Source organism: Colius striatus, chromosome 1 (genome assembly GCF_028858725.1).
Source record: "Colius striatus isolate bColStr4 chromosome 1, bColStr4.1.hap1, whole genome shotgun sequence".
NCBI classification, from domain to species: domain Eukaryota; kingdom Metazoa; phylum Chordata; class Aves; order Coliiformes; family Coliidae; genus Colius; species Colius striatus.
The window spans coordinates 170,963,545-170,987,106 of NC_084759.1; the positions used below are offsets into that span (position 1 = coordinate 170,963,545).

Here is a 23,562-nt window from a genome sequence, read left to right on the forward strand (position 1 = left end):
CAACAAGGACAAGTGCAGAGTCTTGCACTGGGAAAAGAATAACCCCATGTACCAGTACAGGCTGGGGAATGAACTGTTAGAGAGTAGTGGGGGTCGTGGTGGACAGCAGGATGACTGTGGGCCAGCAATGTGCCCCTGTGGCCAAGAAGGGCAATGGCATCCTGGGGTGTATTAAAGGGCAGGTGTCAGGAGGATGGAGCCAGGCTGTTCTCAGTGATGGCCAATGATAGGACAAGGGGCAATGGGTACAAGCTGGAACATAACAGGTTCCAAAGAAATACGAGGAAGAATTTCTTCACTGTGATGGTGACGGAGCACTGGCACGGGCTGCCCAGATAGGTTGTTGAGTCTCCTTCTCTGGAGACATTCACAACCCACCTGGACAAATTCCTTTATGACCTATTCTAGGTGGTCCTCCTCTGGCAGGGGATTTGGACTAGATGATCTTTCGGGATCCCTTCCAACTGTTAAGATTCTTTGATTCTGTGAACTGGAGTGACATCTACGAAGGTTTCAGAAGTTATGGCTGCCAAATACAAGTCTGTAATTAGATCTCTGGTCGGTTTATTCACCAGGAACTAATGGGCTGGAAGGAAGCAAATGGAGTGGTTTGTTGTTACTGTCAAAGTGTTAATCTGACATAGAAAAACAAAGCTGGGAATTAGGGTGTTTTTTTCTTTATTTCTAAATCCTAAATCATGGTGCTTTTTTTGCATTGAAGTATCTGAAAGTGTGAGTTAAGGAACCCAACTAGTGTAGGTTGACATTTGATATTGTACTTCAGACAGACATATAATGTATGATTTATGCCATTGTGATTGCTTTAGTCACCTGAGTAAGTCTATCACAATTTTTCAAAGCAATTTAACAATGTAGTAATACAAAAAGAAAGAAGATTTGAGCACCAGTCTTTTCAGGTGAAATGACTGGCAGTTACAGGTGCTCAGTGCCTGATCTAGATGGAAATTTCCCAGTGATGCAGACTTCAGCTGAAAAACATTGATTTATGAAACCTGAGGTAGTTCATAAATCCAGTAATGAAGGATAACTGAACTGCACATGAGCTGCTCTAATGTGGGGTCTCCAGCCTTTCAAGGCTTCTGGACAAGTGACAAGGCATACAGATAGGACCAGTCTGGTGTAAGCAGCAGTGAAGCAGAATGATACAGGTCACAGAGAGCAGAAGTTTTATTTCACTTCAGAAACACCACATATTGGTAGATCTGGAGAAGAAAAATGTTTCAGAATGCAATTTTTTGTGTAACTTTTTAAGGTTTTATACCGAAATGGAACCATTTAACATGTTAAAATATAAATTTTCCCATGGTTTTTCCTCTAGTTCTGGTTGGCAAATTGTACTGTGAACGATAATAAAATAGCTCTGTGCTGAGACCTCTTTAGTAAGAGAAGCCTGGTGGGTTCCATAGGTAAACTTTTTGTAAACTTAAAATTGTTTAGAATGTAAATATCTCCTTTAAAAAACCTGACAGTATACCTTTCAACAGGAGGAGGAGAGAAATGGAGACAGTCACATCCTATGCTATGTTTGTGTAGATGCAGCAACCTGAAGAAGTGTTCATAAGCAGACAGTTTCCCTCTGTTTAAGAACAGCCTTCATTGCAAGGATGTCTCTTTTTCACTGGTAATCATACTTTGAAATAAGTATTTTCAATTGGTGTGCTTTGAGTTGTGTTAGCAGTTTTCTCTATTTGCATCCTTGTTGAGATTCTATACATCTCATTTTGCTTGAAATGAAAGATGTCATTGTCAGGTAGTATTAGTTGACAGCCTGTTTGAAGGTTTTAGTTATTTCTTCATTTCATAGAGATGCTTACATGTCTGGCTTTGTCCTAACCACCTGATCAGTGAAAGGAGAGAAAGCTATTGTAATAGATATAATGAACAAGATATGTGTTCGAAGTAGACACAAACCAGAATCTATAGCTAGCGTGTCTTAATATTTTTTGAAGAGGCAGGTAGGTATGATCATCTTTGTTCCTTCTCACCACAAGTTTTTAGAGGATAAGAAGAAATGTTGAAAGAAAAGCCAAAAAACTTTCCAATGAAACATGCATCACATTTTGGAGTTTGACAAATTCTTTTATTCCTGCAGCATACAATAGTAAGACTGCTCCAGGATCACATAAGCCTCTTACAGTGATGTCACGTTCAGGTTTTCGCTGAGACCTTCATACAGCTTCTTGAAGTGACCTGAAGATGTAAAATGTTCCTAGTCTCAGAGGCTAATACGTGCAATGTTTACTAGATGCTATATGGTGCCTTTCCAGTTTCTGCACCAATTCTGTGGCATATGCTAGCAATTTAGATGACAAAGGAAATCGCATAGGTACATTCTTGCACCTATGCATTTTACTGTTTTCACTGCAGTGATTTGTTCAGCAAGGTTGACTACCTAATAAGTTAGCTCATGCAAATGAATGCATCTGTCTTCATTCCTCTTTGCCATTAGTTCATTTTGCATACATTAAACCGTAGGGAATAAATACAGAGATTGATTAGAGTTACAGAGCACAGGTTAGCAGCCAAGTAATGCCTGAATTATTCCTTTTTTCCCTTTTTTTTTCCCTGTGGGCAAACAACTTCTACAGAAATAGTCAATCATTACAGATTTTAAATGCTTATCCACAGCTAAAATCATCACTATTCTCATGATTTTTAGTATAAACCAATAACTTGTTTTGTGGTTCTTTAACTCCAGTTTTCCTTTGGCTTTAACTGTATTTTTTCTTCATTCTGAATGCTAATGGTCCTTTGACACAGACACTTTTTTTCCTACTATAAACACTTAATTAAAAAATTTAGTGCATCCTATTTGTCAGGTGTTGCATATTAAATTCACCCCTAAGACATCCTTGTAACTTTATGGTTTTTTATCAGACTGAAGTATAGAAAGAGAATGACTCATTGTCAGATCACTTTCTGAAACATTCATAGCTATGTATTCTTTCAGCCTATTTTTTAACTACCGTCTTCTAGAAGTGAGCATTTCTGACCTGTGGTTTTCTGTGAAGGCAGAGAGTAAGCAAACCTTAAAGGTATCAATGATCAGGTATTTAGCACAAAAGACAAAAGGTAAAATCTGCAGGAAGTATTTCCTCACATTTTCCACTTTTCCGATCCTTGCTCATTATATTTTTTAATACGTTTCTCATTTTTCCAAGGATTGCCTAGTCTTCCACACAGAGATTTTGATAAAGCCCGATGTCATGTTGAATGTCTCTCAGTACTACCAAGTAGAAAGATACTCATTCAACTTCTACAAAGAGGTATACAACCCCTAAAAACATAAAATATCTCCTCCTTAATCTAAGTGCTAGGGAAGGTTCCGTTGGCCAATTCTTTCAGATGTCAGTTGTCATAGTATGTATTTGAAAATCCGCCATCCATTATTTGAATGCCTGCACAATAGTTTATCTAAAAAGCAGTGACAACCTTACTGTATTACTTTCTGATCCTTTTTGGTTTCGCCATGATACTAGTGAACTTAGATCCACATCATAAAAAGGAAAGTTGATGTTTTGTGTAAACTAAAATGTTAAATTATGCAGCAACTATAGGCCATGACAGGCAGCTCAAAGTATGTTTAGTAAAAATAAGTGACAGCTCAAATGGAGAAACGGGATCTAATGGCCCTGTTGCTAGAACTTACCTGGTAGCCCTAGGATGTCAAAACATTGGAAGGAGCTGCAAAATATGTCTTAAAAGGCAAAAACCTGAGCAATTCAGGAAGTTCTTAATCTAAACCAGACAGAAGATTAAATGGTGATTTGATCATGGTGATTTGATCAGAGGTTACAGTTCTGCATCTGGAGAGATATCCTGAATATAATGGTGTTAGTATAGTGAGATTTGAGAATTGAAGATTTGTCTACTCCCACTTCAGATAGAAATTACCTGCACATGTAACAGATTTTCCATCACCTGATGCTTTCAAAGCCGTATTGGATATCTTTCTAAAAGGTAATCTGTAGCTGCAGATACCACCATATCATGTTTCCCTGCTCCTAACACTCAGGAGATCAGGGAGAGTGTTTTCTCAGTGGTTGCTTCCTGCCTTGAAATGTAGAAATACAATCCATCCTGTAATCAATCCTGCCTGATCCATTTTGGTAACTTTAGAATACAGAGAAATTGGAACAATCAGGCCACACTTCTGTCACCTCAGTACATACAAATGCTAATTAGCAAGAATTCTCTTGGTGTTACTTTATTAATAAAGGAAATGGAGTTGAAGTTGGAAGTGAGCCCATCAGAGTTATGGGGAAAAGTTTTATAAGTCAAAACACCACATCAGTATCAAAGCTCTGTGCTTTTCTGCACAATGGAATTTCTTCTAGCAAGGGATCAGAGTTACTGAAGCTTTCATCCATTTTAGACAGAAATCTTGTGAAGACTAATGTTATGGAGCTCTGTCATTCTCATCAAGTGTTTACCAGAGAGATGCAAAGGTGTTCAAAGTAGCATTGCTGATGCATTTTTGAGTTTAAGACTTGGTTACTTATGGCATGAAGCAGAATTTTTTAAATGAGATGCTTGTTTCACGTGGGAGATACAAATTTGAGATAACTGTGGATGTCAGCTTCAGCTCAAAAGTGCCTTCTACTACCCATTCCCTTCCCAAGCAAAAGAACTTAACATTGCGTGAAAGCAAAGAGGTTTGAGCTCAGGAAAACCCTGTGAGGTCTATTGAAGAGGCTGTGAAGGTTGGGACCATTGAGTTCTTCCTCATTGTGCTTACTTTGCCCTGCTGCTGTCCTTGCTTCAGAAAGCTCCACCTTGACAGTTTAGTGTGCTGCTTTGGGCTGCACACACATTCAGGAGTTTGCCACCACAGATAATGTGGAAGCAAGAAAATGCAAAAGCAAGCCATAAACCCAAAGTATTTGAAAACTGTATTTCATTATGGAATCTCTGCGAGCAGGACCGTCAAAGGACCAAAAAGCCTGTTGTTCCCTTACCAGCACTTGTCTTGCTTGGAGAGGTTTCTAGTTACATAGCCATCCAGCTCCCACCTTAGTCTAGATGCTCTTACAGCTGAAAAAATTGTCTAATGCCCCGTGCCCATCCAAAATAGCTGTTGCCATAAAGTGAGTCTATTTTAGGTAGTTTCTTGGAAGTGCCTGACCACCTCAGGGTCACGTTAGCCTGGCCGTGAACCCAAGGCAACCCATATTGGCATTGTTTTAAATTCCTATACCCATTGCAGCATGTTATGCTTCATAGACATATGAGCAGCTTATACCACTGTGTCTTCTGCTGAACACTGTTGGGTTCTGAACTAGGACTGGTGTGGGGATCGTCCCTCTGTGGGCTGGAGGAGACAGCGCAGAATAAGTTAAGGTCACCTTTGCGTTTCAGGATTCTCTTCATTGATTTTGTGTGCTTGTTTTTAATAAAGATTCAGGTGTTTTAGGACCCAGTGACAGCCAGTCATGAAAAGGGCAACATCTCTTGAGATCCTTCTTTTCGCACACAGAGAAATACACCTACTCACAGGACTTGAAACACTGAGTAGGTGTGTGGTATCCCCAGTATAACAAACTGTTACCTGTTTCTTAAGAATTGAATTTATCTTAATGTGATTTCTTACTAAGCCTGCTGGCATGTAAAGCAAAATATTTCTTCTGCAGAATTTCTGCTGTCATACAGGGAAAATCCATACAAGGACAGCATTGACTGTATTTTCAACAGACTTACCAGTTATCAGTTTACTGATTAGGTATGTCTTTTGGTAAGAAGTGATCAATAACAGCAAGTATTTTTTCACTTTTAGTTTGAGTTCCAGCCCTGCCTTGAACAAGCTCATTCAGTAGGTGAAAGATACAAGCGCTCAACTTGGTTGTGTAGATTTTAGGCATTTTCTTGGTTTTTAAAATGAAATTTTCACAGAAAGGACAGAAAAGATACTCAGGATCTGAACTGAAGGCAAATGTTTTCCTGTTTGACTTTAATCTGTAAATTGAGATATAAAATTTTATTTATACAGAAAATAGATGGTAAACTTTTAAGAGTTCTCTCAGCTTTCAAATATTGTTCTGTGTAAAAAATCTCTTCTGTAGTCTGATGTTTAATTTTCTTTTTGAAGAAGTGAATATTCCAGGTTCAGAAATCTTGTGAGTCAATTTATTTTCCATGCTCTTTATTTATTAAAACATATTATTTACATGCATCAAAAGGTACAGAATTACAAAAAGTGGGATGATGTATAAAATTCTAGAAACTTTATCATAATGCCATTTTTCTTGGAGAAGAAATTAATTTCACATGATGTTTCTTGGATTTTACTTACCTGCAAGTTATTCCATTTATTCATCATCATACAGTAAGTTTTACCATGTCTTATGTTTGAGCACCTGCCTATCTTCAAAGTTTTCTTGTGCTATAATGAGTATCCCTGTAGTCTTCAAGGTTGCAAGGCAGATCATAGTCTTGTTACATCAAGTTACAGTGTTGGCATCAGTAAACCTGAGAGAAGCATCTAGACAAGGAATTAAGGATACCACAGCATAACATTTTCTTTAGAGTTCAGCTGCTATGTGTGCTCCACCTTACAGGACTGGAGATCTAAATGAAACTCTTCAAACAGAACCTTTCTTTTCCATCTTATGCCTGTATGTGTGTACAAGTAGGCATGTTTGTACTCACCTTGCTGAGCCCATCTGTGCTATTCAGCAGGATTACTGAGCCCTGAACCAGAGGTAGGCAGATGCCAGCAAAGCTGTAAGGCAACTGGTGCAGGACAGAAAGGCATGTGCTCGGGATAGCCCCTGCAGCAGCAGGAAGCAATGGCAGTCCCAAAACCTTCACCAGGCCATGGGAAGGCAGGACTCAGTGTGAGCTGCATTTTGATGAGTGCTGCTGGAGTTGTTAATAGTGGGAAGTTCTCAAGTGCATTTCTCTAACTGAAGTGTAAAATGGTATTGATTTGGGCTTTTTATAGACTAGAAAGCATCTTTTCTCTACATGACTTCATTTTAGAATAATGCATTTGGTTCATATCACAGAGCTGTACTGCAGGAATGATGTTCTGATATTTGATACTTCATAAACTGTTATGGACTAAGATGTTTCTTAAGCTCATGTTCTATATTCAGTTTACCACTAAGCAAAAGAGTTGTAAATTCAATTCCTCATATACTCTTAAATTATAAGAAATCTGGAAATAGCTTCTTTGCTTCCCCTTCTGATGCTGGCTATGCTAATGTTATTAGCAATGTGGGAGCACGTGTAGGAAAGACCAGACCCTGGAGAATTCTAACTAATTAGGAGTTTGCTGGTTGCCACAGGTAATGAATTATGAGTGAGGTGATACATGAGGTAGTTTGATTTTTAACCCACGAAGAGTAGCGTAGCCTTGTGTTAACTAGAGGATAGACTGACCTTGCAGTAACTAGGGAATGCTGCGTACTGATACAGTTGCTCGTTGGATTGGAAATAGAGTCCCAAGCTTGTTCTGATATTAGACATTTGCATGTCCAGTGAGATTAGTCTGTAATAACAATGTTGAAGCAATGCAGATGAGTGAAAATGTAATATATAGCATTATAAGGAAAGGAATCATGTGAGATTTAAGAAAGTAAAGATGAAAATCGGAGAGGCTTCTATCAAAGGGGCCTGCTTCAGAGCACTTACAAAGATAACAGTAGTTGAATTTCCTCCTGTAATGATTATGTACAACAAAAGCTACCAAATCTTTCAGAGGGGCAAACCTAATGAAACTATTGCATACTCCTAGATGACCTGATGTGTCAGTGATGAGCATTTCACAGCACCGCTCCCTTACAGTGCTGATCCATCTTTCCCTCCTGCCTACCAAGCAAGAGTGTTTAGAGGTCCCTGTTCTTTTGGCAGGGTTACACAGAGAGCTGTCAGAATAGGTGGTAGAATGAACAAGCCTGGTCATTACTTTCCATGCCAGTAATTGCAGAGAACTGTATAATCATTGGCTAACTTAAAACACTACATGGAATATTTGGTCCACATGTCACCTCAGGTAGCAGAGTATTTCCCAGCATTGGATTGCAAACTCTGAACCTATATAAAAGATTAAAGGACATGGCAGTATAATCCTGTGGCAAAAGATTAGGCATGTGCAGTGCATTGTTGATGTCCTTGTATACCCATTCTCGCAATGTATTTGTTAAAAAAACCCCAAAAATAGATGGACCTGAGAACCAGATTGCACTGCTGAGAGGTATAAAGGAAGGATTAATCTTGGGAGATGGGGGAGAGAGGGGAATTTTTCTTTGGACTACAGATCTCACAATCAAGTAAACCCAGAATAAACATGTGTGACATGCTGCCCAAGCACCTGAGTTTGCATCATGGGTGCACATGTGCAGCGTTTTTGGTTGCAGTAAGTATCATGGCTAACTATTATAATCATTATGTATACTTGCAGGTATTTTGGTCTGTAGCATTTCCAACAGCTGTGCAACGTATCTACATGTTCAGGTGCACATCTGTTATTTTCAAGCTGTCAAAAAGGTTATAGATGCGAGCAAACATCGTGAAAGCTTCCAAATGATGCCAAATGATGGTTTGGTGTCAGCCAATTTGGAGAACACACCAGGTGCTACTATCTGCTCCTAACTGGATAGAAACATGTTTTGAACAGTCCCACAGCCTCTTGTGTCTTTACAAATATACCTTCTACATTTTAAATATTCATTTCAACAGCTCATGCTGCAGACCAAATACACTGCAGAATTTTGGTTTAGTAGAAGCTTTATAAGCCTAGGAGAATTCTTGCCCAAGGACTTAACTCATGCTGTATGATAGTAAACGTGAATAACTGAAGTGAGATCATCTTCAGTGAGGATGGAAAGACGGGCCTGTCAGCCACCTAGAAAAGAGGAAGAACATTGCATATGGTAATACTATGTCTGCAGAATATTCAGCATTTAACCCTATTAGAAGTACTGCTAAGGCTTACAAGAGACTCTTCTGTATGTTTTCCTCTGCCTGCCACCATTACCTCAGGTTTGTCAGTTCTCATTCAGGGCAGTTGTTCTTCATCCAGAGGTCAAGATATATTAGATCATCTTCTCCATCATATGGAAATGTCCAGAGAGATGGATGATGCTTCCAGTATGTCTTTCTGAGTGGATCTTTAGAACTTCAAGCATTTTTTCCAGACTATCCCAGGAGCTCCTGGTTTTAATAGGTCTTCTCTGACTGGAGACACTTGTCATGAGGCGTGATTGCCTCGTGGCTCCTCAAACAGTTGCAGCCTTGCTGGAACTGTGCATATATAGATTGCCTTGTACTGCCATGTGAAGTAAGGTGCATCTCTTTTCAAGACCTTGAGGCTTTCCTTTGCAGTTGACCTGCATTTGTTGAGCTCTGTGAGATTAGCTTGGCATTTTCCAAAAATTCTAAATAGGCAAACTGCAGGAGAGCATGTCCTAGACAGCGTGTGAGGGAAATTGTATATATAACTATAACTATGAAAGCCCTTTGCTTATTTTATACCTGTTCTGCAGAGATTTCACAGAGTTACAGTGGAGATCTATTTGTGTAAGAATAAGGAATAAAGCTGTTAAGATCTGATGCATTCGGTCTCCATCTAGGTTCTTGCTATGTTAAATTGTTTTGACTATCAGTGACATTTATTAGTGGCATCAAAGTGAGTCTGGATCTAGAGTTTTCTAGTACTGTTATATTATTGTGACTTTTACCCTTCTGTATAGTTAATCAGTTGAAGTTCCTTGTAAAACATAGGGTTCAGAGGGAGAAAGCAGAAAATGAGAAAAGATAACTTTTTGGAAACGTGAAACAACTACCTGTAGTTCTAAGTGTTGCCAGACTCTGTATTTATTGGGTCTGTATAGTATACTAGCACATTGGTATAGTTTTCAGTAACCTTTTTGCAGAACATATGTCTTGTTTATCTATATGCAGAGCCTTGCAGACAGAACTTGTGAGTTCTGACATAAAGAATCTCCAGATGTACACGTTATTTCTTATTAACATACACAATGATGTTCTTGGAAAGTAGGTGACATTTTAGAAAGGCAATATCTGTGTTATCACTTAAATTTTAATAATGCCAATAATTTTCTTTCAACAGAGGAATTCAAGGGCTCAACAATAGTTGAATTAATGAAAAAAGAAGGCACCACCCTAGGGCTTACAGTATCGGGTGGAATCGACAAGGATGGAAAACCAAGAGTATCTAACCTTCGTCAAGGAGGAATCGCTGCCAGGTAACCACATTTTAAGCCACAGAATGCATTATAAGATGTGATTGCTTCAGAAATGCATACTGTATCCAGAAAGGTCACTAAAAAATATGTGTCTAGATGCATCTATAATAGCAGTCTATCAGACCAGAGGAGTTCAGAGAGAAACGGCAACAGCTGTTCTCCTTATTCCCTCAAGGCTACTTTGACAAAAACTTGAAATACCAATGAGATATTTGAAAGTTGTCATAAGCCTAATTAAGTTTCTTCTAAATTATATATATTTAATTTCTCAATTTTGTCATCCTTGAACAAAAACTTGAGAGAAGAAGTGTGAAATACCAATGGGAAAAAAGTAAAATGGAAAAACTACCCATAGTGCTACCATCATTTAATTTTTAAAAAAACTATTCAACAGATTGTTTTAAGACAAAAAAAAGTCTAAAGTCATGACTATCTTGCTTACTACTACAGTCAAAACAAAAAAGGTGTTATTCATGAGTGAAAAAAGTCAAACAATAAAGGTCATCTGAGTAACTGAACAGAAAATATGCTTTTGGGCCATAGCCTATCTCCTGTAGCTGTGATGTTAGTTATGAAGGCAACTATTGACCAAAAAAATAGTTTTGAAACACTCTCAAAGAGAGGAAGAAAGATGAGGACATGAAGAAGACAATTTCCTGGATCCCATGCCCGAACCAGTCAAATCATTCAACTTCTTTCGTATTACAACTGCTTTTCTGCATCATAAATTAATAACTCAACAATGTTCTTTTAATATTTAACAAGATAGACTAGATTAAGATCTTAAAATGCCATTTTCTGTTTTCTGCTAGTTTCATCTAGATGAATGGAAAATATATTTCTTACTACCACTATTGAGTAACTTAAAGGATTTAGTTAGTTCAGACAGGAAGATTTGTCTGTAACAAAAGGAGTATGTGCTTTTTCCCAGGAGTGACCAGTTGGATGTGGGTGACTACATCAAATCTGTGAACGGAATCAACCTGACCAAATTTCGCCATGATGAGATCATCAGCCTGCTCAAGAACGTTGGCGAGAGAGTTGTTTTGGAAGTGGAGTATGAGCTGCCTCCAGTCTGTAAGTAATAGAAAAGCAAACTGAAACCTATTCAGTAGAGCAGTTGTGTTGTCAGCAGTGAGATGGGCATGGCTGGTGATCTTCACTTTTTATAGTGGTTGTTTTCTTGTTTTTTGAGGATTTCCCCCAGTTTATTGCAGAGCGTGCAAGCAGTATGAAAGAACTGTCAGTACAGGAGGATGTTCTCAGAGCAGAGCCAAGTTGTCAACTTCTACTATTTTTTTGTTTACCATTTTGCATACTGGGAATTAGATTAAATAGATTCCAGGGCAGGAGAATCCTTCTTGTTATACTAAGTTCTTGTGAGGTAAGACCAATGAATATCCGAGAGTTCTGCCTCTGCCTTTTCCTTTCTTCTGTCCACTTGCAGCACCTTCTTTCTCTCCCAGATAAACAACATACTTAGGGACTTTTCCAGCCTTTTCTCACATCACTTTGAGGCAACATCTCATTTCTAGAGCAGAAGACCCAGTAAAGTAGTCTATTGGAATACATAAACCTGCAAGAATTGTGTGACTGAAACAAGGGCTTTTCACTGAGCACAATTGTCTTCAAAATATGAGTTTATGCTGACACCTAAGTCAGACTGATACTGAACATTGTCTTCACCTCTCCTTTCATCTTTCTTTTTGTCCTTATGTCTGTGACCATGTGTCTGTAGGAGAAAATCAGTGGGAATTGAGGCTAGCAGGTATGAAGTGAAAGTTAGAGTAACGGTGAGTTGGAAACTTGGGGATTTCTAAAGCGTGTATGCTCTTCATGCTGCTTGATAGAGGGAAGAAGGTATTATTTGATGGTACTTGGCCAGAAGAAAACTGCAGAGCCAGCTAGGAAGGTCTTTTCTCCTTAAAGAAATACTTTCATTACAATAGAAGCTAAAAAATCCATCACTCTCTTTGGTGCCTAGAAGAGGATGAACTCCCTGCTGCTTTCTAGCAGCTGGAGAGTTAGTCTAATTACATATTTGGTTGCTTTCATGGCCTGACAACCACCTTAATATGTTCTGAATGTTCTCTGTTGATGAGCGTTCGCTTGTGGTAAGGGTACCTCATGTTCAAAAATACAGTATTTGAGCTAATGAAGTCAGATGAGTTCAGAATTATTTTGCTGGAGATGTGATTGTTTTATGAGCATTGTTTTCTACTTGTTCAAGTGGACTTCTTTCCATTTCACTGGCTTTTGATATATGTGCCAGTCTTGTCTACTGAAACGGGATTTTGACATGCTAAATTACAGCTGCAATGATTACTTCAAGTCCTTGGAATTTCTGACCCCTTCATACAAGCATAGCTAATAAAGTGGGAGATAATTAACAGGCTACTTGTTCCCATTAACTTCTAGTGAACAAGCTAGAGACAGTGCCTTCATTAAATGCAGAAGTTTTACAGTAGGTCATGTAGTAAAGTCCTGGCACCTCCTTCCTTGCCCCATATGTAATGAAATTCTGCTCCTCTTCTGATGGTTGCCCCCTCAGAGAGAGGACTGTCATGGTTTCGGAGTGGGGAAATGTCAGTGCTTTTAACAGTGATGGATTAAGTCTGGCTGAGCACCAGTAATCCCACTCTCCCTAGTGCTTCCTTCCCTGTTTAGCAGTGTTCACTGCAGGAACATCCAGCTGCTATTTTCAGCACGAGCCACTCCAACATTTTCAACATGCGATGTGAGTCATGCCTGCTTCACATCTGTCTTTTATTGTTGTTTCGAAAGGTTAAGGACTTCTTTTCTCTACCAGGCTGAGGCTGGGGTGTAAGGAAAGCCACCTGGATGGTTGTTGCCCAAGTGGAAGATGTTGCATGCCATTCCTTGCTGCTGAACTACAAATTTTGCCTGTCCTCAGTGAGGATTACAGGCCATGCCAAGCAAATTAGCAAGTGTGGTTTCAACTTGAGCTGCACACTAAGCCACTTTCTGTTTATAGGAATGAAGGCAAGAATTGTCTTCTACCTGTAATTCAGTCCTATTCGGTCAGTAAAGTGTTTCTAGCTGAAAAGGAAGCAATCATAGGGACTTCAGTAACACAGTCTGGTAGCAGGAATTCCAGCAGTACAGAGCAATGCTTTGGAGGGCCAATTTTCACCTGTTTCCTTAGGAGGAAATGAAGTTTATGTGATTTCACTGGGTGGTTCTTCTGGTTCTTTGCAGTAATTTTTTTTTAATAGGGATTGAAAATCCATTACAGTACATTTCATGGAAATTGAGTGAGTCCCCAAGCAGGGAGGTCCTCAGAGAGGGGCATGCAGCACTGAGGGAGCACCACTTCTTCCTGGGGCCTTTTATGACTGGCAGCACACACCTCCTCAGATGTGTAGCCTATGTTGTCCGTTGTTCCCTCAAGGTATCCTAACAGGGGATGAGGAAACTCTGATTAATGCAGGCAGAAGCACTAAAGGACATAAGTTTTCCTTAGTTCTACTGCTGCTCACAGGACATTTATTTTATAGAGGGTTTATATCTTTTTAACCTTTATGTGTGTTGTGCTATTTTGCAATATCTTACTAGAAGCTGGGAATTGTATGTGTGTGTGATTTTGCCCAGCGTCCTTTTCCCTTTGGAAAAGGGAGTTCTTACCCTGCCAAAGTTTTTCCTGCAAAAGCTAACAGTAATATGTCTGCTGGTCTCTTAACAGCAGTGGTTTCAAATTCTTTAAAGTGGATTATCACACCCAAATGTGTTGGTCTGTGCATTAGGCTTCTTACCTCCTAATCCAGCTGTGCACTACTTCTCTAGTGATTACAGAGAAAATACTGACTTGACTAGAAGTCAAAGATATTTTTACTCACCAATGATGAGGGAGCATGTTACATTTTGAAAAAGGACTAAAATAACATATATCATAGAATCATAGAATGGTAGGGTTGGAAGGGACCTTTAGAGATCATCTAGTCCAACACCCCTGCAGAAGCAGGTTCACCTAGATCAGGTTGCGTAGGAACATGTCCAGACAGGTCTTGAAGACCTCCAAGGAAGGTGACTCCACAACCCCTCTGGGCAGCCTGTTCCAGTGCTCTGTCACCCTCAGAGTAAAATAGTTTATTCTTACGTTTAAATGGGACTTTTTGTGTTCCATCTTCATCCCATTACTCCTTATCCTGTCACGAGCTACAATAGAAAAAAGGGATGCCCCATCCTCCTGACACCCACATCTGTGGTTCTTTTTCTGAACCATTGGTAATCTGCAAATTATCTGTCCCAAAATTATCTCAAAAAAGATGATGAGTTGTATTTAATTATGGAGCTTGAATCTGATTATTCTGTAGTGGATTCTTTCCAATTGTATGACCAGAAACACAATAGCTAGCTTAAATTGGAAACAGTGCAAATCTGTGTATATAATTAGGAAAATAATAATAATTAAGTTTTGGAATTTTTTTTTCTTTTAGCTGTACAAGGATCAGGTCTCATTTTTAGAACAGTGGAAGTTACTTTACACAAAGAGGGGAACACTTTTGGATTTGTAATAAGAGGTGAGTTGTCGTTAATTTGAACTATCCGTCTTTTCTAAATTGGGGGAAAGAAAGAGTGATGCTTTTATGACATTAAGAGATAATTTTGAGATTTATGGCTTACAGTTGTAAAAAAATCTCTGTGATTTATGTATTACTTTTTCCATACGTTTATTTACAGCTTTTACGATCCACTCTAATTTTCGTTTATAGAAGAAAAAAACCTATCAGCTGCGCCAAGAACATGACAAACTTCGTCTCACATAAGCCCAGATCCTGCTACCATTGAAATCAGCAGGAAGACTGTAGTTCTTAGAAAAGATTCACATGTAGTATTTGTATAAATTAGGTGTGAAATCTGATTAATCATGCCGATAGTTCAAATCATACAACAAAAGTATTATCACTGACTTAGAAGAAAACATGCAACTGTTAAATAATATCCCCTAATGATACATTATTAATTTCTTCAGGGAAACCTTTTAAAAAAAAAAATAGTATCTTATTTCTTTAGTGGTCACTCATCATTCTGAGTGAACGCGTAGCACAGATGAGTTTTTTCCCTGTGTAACAAACATTCCAGAACAGTTAAGTTTTCACTTAACTTGCAGAGTAGAGGTTCAGATCAGACTTGCAGAGTAGAGGTTCTAAGAAAAGATTTTATGAAGAATCACTTGGTAGAAATCCTTAATAAAGCATCATCTACACCATACAGTTGGTCAGTTTTATTTAAGATAGAATTCAGTGGAGGTTCATATTAAGGGCTTGGCCGTTTTTTGATGTTTTTAGCCCGTCTGTAAGTGTGCATGCTGTAAGATTAAGGGTTGCCTTTTGTAAATGGGATTTCATGAAAAGCATAAAATGAAGGTGTGCTTTCTCTCCCTTTCCCCTTTCTAGGTGGAGCACACGATGACAGAAATAAATCTCGTCCTGTTGTAATAACATGTGTTAGACCTGGAGGGCCTGCTGACAGGTACAATTCATCTTTCTCTGAACTGCATGTGAAAGAGAAATGGAGAAAGGTGAATTATTTGGGACAGAAGTTAGGATTTGGAATGAAGCAGATATATTGAAACCTGTTCCTTTGAAATGCATTGTTTATGCATTTAATTATCATGATAAGTGTAATAGGCAACAACAGACTTGGCACATCATGGCATGTATATGAACTTTAATTTAGTGTGTTGCATACTTCAAGACTTTGCCATTAAACACTTTCAAAAATCAACCTAAAATAATTAAAACAAATGCCTGCAGCAGGGCAGAGCACATTTTTTTACAGCCTTCAGACAACTGGTGTGGCTCTTAATTACGCTTTTTGTACTCTTTAATGACACTATATTTTTTTCTTGCACTTCAGAAAAATACTGTCATGTGTTTGGATGGTGTTGTATTACTCTTTTAAGATGTTTGTGCATATCTGCATGCACATAACTTCACCTGGACAACTTCTGAGTACAAATTTAAGTTTTGGCCCAATTAACATATTTGTATATAATACCATCTTCTTTTTATATAAAGAAAGAGTATTCACTTTATTAATATGTACAAATTATATTTTCAAAAATGGCACTTGTGTCCCTAAACCATTGAAGAAACTTGAAGGGCATTTTCCTTAAAGCAAGCAGGCGGTTTCCTGTAGCTTCTGTTGACATTTTTGACCTTGGAAGCATTAATTGAGAAGCAAACATTTCAGGAGAATGTTTGCCTTTTGTCCTTCTGTTTCTTCCCAACATCATCCCTCTTGCTTCTTTGTTTTTCTCCCCAGTCTTGAGCTGACGATGTTAGTTCTTCATTTTCTGTTATAATTCTGAATACATTTCTTCCTACCTAAAAGTAATTGGACTATAAAAGAAAAATGGAATTGTGCAAGGAAGAGATTTTGTTTAAGATAACCACTAAATGGACATTCAGATTTTTCTGTTTCCCAAGTGTTTGCATCGTGTGTTTATTTAAAAAAAAATATCAGGAGAGGACGTGTTTATGTACATGTAAAAGAGGACTTGTGTGGACAAGGCAGAAAGCATATGTTGAAGCAGAAGCTATCGTTAGTTGCGGTTTAACATGACTTGATTATTTAGCTATGTGTTAAGCCATTTTCCAGTCGCTGACTTTCCAATTAAAGCTATTTCCTTTCCACTGCGCCCTCTGAATGTTCTCACCGTCAAAGTAAATGTTAAGTGTTAAGGCAAGAGGGATGGATGTCAGAGAGGGTGAGGGAGAATCACTCTGCATAAAAGTGGTATTATCTCCAAATCAATTTATCTTACGTTAATAAAGATCATTCCTTTAATCTCCCTTCAGAGAGGGCACAATCAAACCTGGGGACAGGTTACTGAGTGTCGATGGGATCCGACTGCTCGGAACAACACATGCCGAAGCCATGAGTATTCTCAAACAATGCGGACAGGAGGCAACTCTGCTGGTTGAATACGATGTCTCAGTGATGGGTAGGTTGAGGAGTGGGGCTTTAGTTCTGGGAAGCATCTGTGATGTTTTGCTGCCTGTTCTCGATGAGCTATTTTAGAAGTGATTGTGACCTGTTACACTCCTAGCAGCGCTGCTATTCCCTTCTGCACCGTGTCATTAATCTTGGGTTCATAAGGAGGTGAGCAGTATTTTACTGTAATTCAGCATTCTGACATTTCATGGTTTGTAGCATGAAACCACAGTGTGGATTCTAGCAAAGTAACTTTTCCAGTGACTAGTTTGCAATAAAGGTTAATGAAGTGTAAGCATTTCTTTGTCACATGAAAGAGGGGTTACTTGCTCTTACAGAAATTCTTTTGCCAGTGCTGCTAGGTGGCCAAGACATTATTAAAAAGTCACAAAACTGCCACATAGAAAAGAATGGGAAAGAGAAAATTTGTTTAAAACCGCACAGGTGGTTTTCAAACCATGGTTTGAAAAATGAGCTTATGTTTTATTTGAAATTTGATTGAACTGACTGAAGATACAGGATGTTTTTTGGAAAGTCAAGGAGAGCAGATGATTTTTCACAACAGATTTGGGATTGAGTTATTTCAGTTTGTTTTGGAAGGTGTCATATCCCCTCCATTTTTTGCAAGATACAGAAAATTCATGGCTGCAAGAAACAGAAATACTCACCACTCAGACTAAAATACTTCTCTGTTTGGAGACCTTTCTCTTCTTTTCCTCCTCAAGTTCCATGGTAAATTTCTAGCCTTGCAGTAAAGCAGTCTCATAGGAATTTGTCAAATAGCACTGTCAAACTTCAAAGCCTTGGAAAGATTAATGCTTAGAAGAATGATGTCAGATATTTGTTTATTCTGGAACAGCCCTCTTTGTTCTTCTCAGAGACACAGTTCGGGGGATGTTATTATTATTATACCTATATATTCTGTCTTTGTTTACTTAACTATCAAGAGTGGATTTCATGGTATCTGGCAAGCCTGCTGGACAGACATGCAAGTTTCACATTCAGAAAGGTGGAGACAGGTCAGCATCTGGGCAAGAACCTCTCATATGGACAATGGAAAGGCAGATGATCTTGTAACCTGAAGAGAACTAGGATTTAGGTGTTTTTATTGATTTCTTTTTCTTTAGAAGGTGATGGATGACCAAACTCTATCTATCATTACAGTTAAAACCACACTCATTTTACTGCACTTTCTCCAAGAGCAAGATCTCATTGCAAAAAGAACCCCTGGGTTTAGACAGATGAAGCTCCCAACCAGGCTTTCATTTCAGAGAAAACTCCCATCCCCATTCTCTTCCCGGGGAGGGAATCAGCCTCAATTTCACTGAGCATCTTTTAGAAATCTTTGCAGGTTTGTTTGAGGAGAGGACCACATGATGAGAAGCACTGTTGTGCTCTAAATTGCAGGTTGTTCAAGGCAAAAATCCTGTTTTCAGTGTTATCTGGGTAGAACACGGTGCAGGAAGATACAGAACTTACTTGGAAATTGCAGGCTTATAATTGTACAGGCAGTACCTTCCAGTTGTTCTCTTCATGTCATTCTCTCCGAATAAGCTCTGCTTTCTCCCTTTTGATCTCAGTAACAAATCTGGATTTATTGTTCCTGCTTCCCTGGAAATGAATGTGTTACCTTATGTAAACTTAGGGAAGTAGAAGAATCTGAGGCTTGTGGAGTCAGAAAAAAGGAAGGAAAAGGGAGTCAGACACTGGGAAATGTATGGGTTGGTGGTCCTGCAGTGTCTGCAAGAAAAAAGGAGGGATCCAGTTGGCTCTCTTTCTAATGCATTGGGATTTTTGTTAGATTTTATGTAGTCTCCAGTAGGTGTTCATTTTTTTCAAATTTCTACACTCTGCATAGTTTTCTGGCAGTGGTGTGAAAAATTCTGTTGGGAAGCTTACTTTGCTTTTTGCAGTTATATTATGATCTTGGCACAAAGGTTAAAAAACATCACTCCTCCTAATCCATTAATTCCTGGCCTAGGAATACAGTGTGGATTTGAATCTTAACTCACTTCTGCTCAAGATCGGTGAACTTAAAGGTGGGAGTAATATGGAAGGGAGGATATGAGCAGAAATTTAGGAATTACAGAAATTACTCTGATTCCTGACTCAGCTTACCCAAAAGACAAGTTACTTTTAATGCCACCTCAGGATTGATGTGAATATGAAAACAGACTAAAACAAGAGGAAGAGCATTGGGTAAAGTGGCTTGTCAGTAACTGATGCTTGAAACTAGTTTAGTAGGTTAGTCTGCTAAGAGAAGTCAACAGTTCAAGTTATATCAAAGTCTAGGGCATTCTGTAGGGCCCTTCTGCTATAAACTTTGAGTATAATATGTTACTCCCAGAAATATAATTGTACAATGACTTGCTTTAATATCTTCTCTTCTGTTAGCAGATGGTTATATCCCATAAAGTTGCGTTCCATGTGGCCAGAACTGGAAAGAGCCATAAAATATGTTCTGATAGCATGAAATTGGAACTTAATTCCAAAAGGTTACACTAGATGAAGAAAATTATCCTGAACTATTTTTCAGCTACATTCCTGTTGTGTAAAACTGCCTTTTTGTACTCCTGTAAGCATAAGCTGTTTTAGAGATGCTATATTTCTTGGAGTTTAGTTCCTTCACCTGAAGTCTTCAAGAGGTCACCTGGGAAGCTTGTACATTTTATTGGTTCTGGAACCTAAACAAAGTGGAGTAAAAAAGGTATCAAGGGGTTCTGTGCAGGGTAACTGTGTATATAACGTAGGAGATATGGCTAGTCCCATTGAAATCTCAGGGGTTACATTTGTGCTTGCTTAAATACATCCTGAAGTATCCTGCTCAACTATGTCCTGGGCAATAAACTTGTCGATTTAGCTTCTTGGAAGAGATATTGTTAGCTTGCTGGGTCTCTTTTTTTCTTTCCTGCAGAAAATGTTTCCAGGTTGGTGTGTGCAATGTACTGCTGTATAGCTTCAAAGAGACTTTGAAACTACAGGAGTTTTGAAATACCAAGATAATCCCTGAGGAATATAGGAAAACGTAATTTCTGAGAAAGTATTTTATAACCTGATAAAAGTTACATTGGAAGTTGTGGAGGTATCAGCATTCCATATGTTTTTCTGTTTCCCAAACCAGTATAGTTGCTTATACTCCTTGTTGATGTTAGGGGAGATTACTTGCATTTTTCGATTTTGTGCGGCTTTAATAATGATGTGCTTCAGTGTTTCCAGAGGAGGTGGATATGGTGACTTGCCCTACATTCAACTGTGTTGAAGTAACATAAACTTTTGGGGCTTTATCACTTTTCTTTGTAATCTTTGCACCTGAAATGTCTAACCTTTATGGTCATATGGATCACCTGTTTTCATCCAGTGTTAGCAGAGGTCTGAATATCGTGGCACTCTCTGTGCCTTATGACTAAACCTGTGTCTTTCATGATGTGAAGGGGAAGGAGTAGTGGTGGTTGGCAATGACTTGCTGCCACTCCCAAAATAATTTTGCAGCCTGAGTTTTTTCCTGTGGCAACCAAAGAGCAAGTATTAATTCCAAGTTATGAACTTAGGTTGGGAAGTCTGAAGTTCTCACTTTTTGGCAGAGGTTATGGGCTGGGTGAGGTGTCCTAATGAGCTGCTCATAACTTGAAAGCTGTAGGCCAAGCATCCTCCATTACAGTGAAAGTTAGAATGCAATGCTAATAACAAGCTGCAAACAGCAGATTCACACTGCCCATGTCTAAAACAAGAAATAGAAGTTTATCACTACATTTATTTGGAAGTAGAGCAGATGCAATTTCCTTTCAGGTTTTCCAAAATCTGCCATGATGTTGCTGGGTTCTCTGTTGCCTCTGTAATTGGGGTTGCATCTGCTTGGCAGTCTTCCTTATTTACTGTGAAAGGAAGCACTCGGAGAAGTTCAAAGGTAATGGCTACCTTGAGTTTAAATTCTGGCCCATAACATTTTTATGTAGCTCTAGGTTCATAAATTGCTGCTACTGAGCGGTCCACTTTTTAAATCTTGTATGTTCTTGCTGGGGTAACCTTTAAATCAAGGGTACTGTCTTAAAACCATTAGCTATTGACAGAACTCTGGCATAAAAGTAGGCTTTTGTTAGCTATTTGCATCTGAGAGACAAAAAAATCTTTCTTTTCACTAAGTGTTTCTTAGCTCAAGCCATAGACGCCTGTGATCTCGAGGAATGAAGTAACATAACATTAATCCAAATTCCATATGTTTCTCTGGCCTCTTTAACAATTCTGGCATTTATTTGAGCCAGAACAGATTTGCTGGAATGTGGCACTCTGTAATTATTCTCTGCAAAGCAGAGATGCTCAGTTTGGATTTTAGTCCCAAGCTCCCACAGTCACTCATCAGCTTTGGCTAGAGGGTCATCTTCAATTTTCTGAACTCTACCTTTACCACTGATATAACTTTGTAGAATGGGAATTATTTGTGCAATAATTTGTTAGTAAATCTGACAGCAGTTTAACAAGCACTGCCTAAGCCTTTTGCCTCTTTAAGTTCACCCATTAAAAAAAAAACAAAGAAGTCCAACTCAAAAGGCAATAACAATTTTATGAAAGTATATTTTAATAAATCCGTCCTCACCCTTCTGCCTGATAAGAAGAGCACTAGGGAGCGAAAGCTTGTACAGTTCAACCATCAGGTAAGGTAATCCGTGATCCAATGTAGACTTTGAGTAATTTGTGCAAGACAAGAAATCTACGAGAAAAAAGGACTTATGGGCACCCCTTAGGTTTCATAAAGTGGTATCACTCAAGGGTATCCAGAGCTGTGGAGACCTATAAGACCTATATTTTCCAAAGAACGGGAGCACTGATATTCCAAGGGCAGACTCAAGATCCTCATAAACTTATAGATATTGCAAGACCTTGAAAGTTGAAGGAAAGTCAGGAAGCCTATAGGATTCCTTTTTCTTTCTGTTTTTTTTCCAAACTTAAAATTAACATTTCCTTTTTCTCTTAAAGCCTTTGACAGAACAGATAGGCAGCATACTCTAGCATTTGCCTGCAACTATAGGCCTCCCGGCTGTCACAGAGCAACAGACCTAGATCCCTTGAAATTCTAAATATGAATTAGTTACTTAAACCTTTAAAGAATGTTTCTTCTCTTGTGTTGCTTCAGAGACAGATTGAATGAAAATTCATATGCAAAACAAAGGTCATGATAGCAGATTAGAGTTGAAGCATTACTCTAAATACTGCTACACAAGCACATACACAAATTATTCTAGAAGACAATGGTTGAAGTAAAAAAGCTGAGCATACCAGTTAGATTTCAGGATTGAGATTGTCTGCTCAACCTCCATCTAGCTAGGTGTGCATGCGATACAGTAATAAGACCCAGAGGAGAGAGAACAGCATTTTTATGCAGCTATTCATTTTGTATTTTCTTTCTGTCTTCAGTATGTGACCATAGGCTTACGGAAGGCACTGCCCAGATCCTTGTCTGACTGCAAAGTTATTAATTTTCTGGTATTTTTTTTCCTGAGGCCCTAATCCTGCCACAGTTTGAGTGCTTCAGGCAATATGCAGATCTCAAGGATAAAACCTTAGCCAAGGTCACTCCAAATGTGTTGTTTTTTTCTTAAAGGTAGAAGATGACATAGACATATCCAGCAGTTCCAGAAATAACCACTCACAGATGTGTCACTACGTATAACGGGAGATATTTTTGTCTGTCATGGAGGCCAGTGTTCATGTTCACACTGTGCGAACCACACAGATATTTAAATCTACATGCTGTGGCACGTTAGTCTCTCATCTTATGGTACTGATTCCTTCCTTATCAAACACACTGTATTGTGCTTTTTGCTGTCAATGCCCAGGTGCCTGCATCAGGGACTTTAGGATGAACTGGCAGTCAGGTGTGGATGTATACAATAATTAAGTTCTGTCTGTGTAGTGCTAGTTTGTTAGGAGTTCGTCTACTGAAAGATGTAGTTTAGAATGTGACTTATCCCTGGCACCTTGAAGCTTTTTCCTTCAGAGAGGTCTGAGGCTTGTGACTTTTTTTCTGCTATTGAGCATTCAGGACTGGTTTTTTGCAATAGCAAGTGGGAGTTATTCCTTTTAACCCTTCATCTCTACTAAATATGACATGCTGACTTCACAGAGTCTCATCATGCATCTATAGGGAGCTGCTATCTATCAGGCAGGCACCAGTTAATGCTTGCATACCTGCTTTAATAGACTCTATTGACCTGATTTAAATGGAGGAGAATACTTTTTTAAGACTTCTTGAGGTAAATGGGTGACATGAAAACCTAAGGAAAACAGGTGTTATAGTTTAAAAAAAAAATGCAGCATTTTGGGCTGACAGATTCTGGTTCTTGATTAATCAGTACGTGTGATCAAGAGATATTGCTGC

At 38.7% G+C, this 23,562-nt stretch overlaps 1 protein-coding gene across 1 annotated transcript in view; it reads left to right on the forward strand.

The window, feature by feature from the left end:
- Positions 1–23,562, forward strand: part of GRIP1 (glutamate receptor interacting protein 1) — a 323,990-nt gene that overhangs the window by 230,372 nt on the left and 70,056 nt on the right. Inside the window, exons 3-7 of the mRNA XM_062016662.1 lie at positions 10,094–10,229; positions 11,161–11,306; positions 14,687–14,770; positions 15,647–15,722; positions 17,054–17,199. Of these exons, the coding sequence (XP_061872646.1) occupies positions 10,094–10,229; positions 11,161–11,306; positions 14,687–14,770; positions 15,647–15,722; positions 17,054–17,199 (588 nt within the window). The remainder of the gene's footprint in view (positions 1–10,093; positions 10,230–11,160; positions 11,307–14,686; positions 14,771–15,646; positions 15,723–17,053; positions 17,200–23,562) is intronic.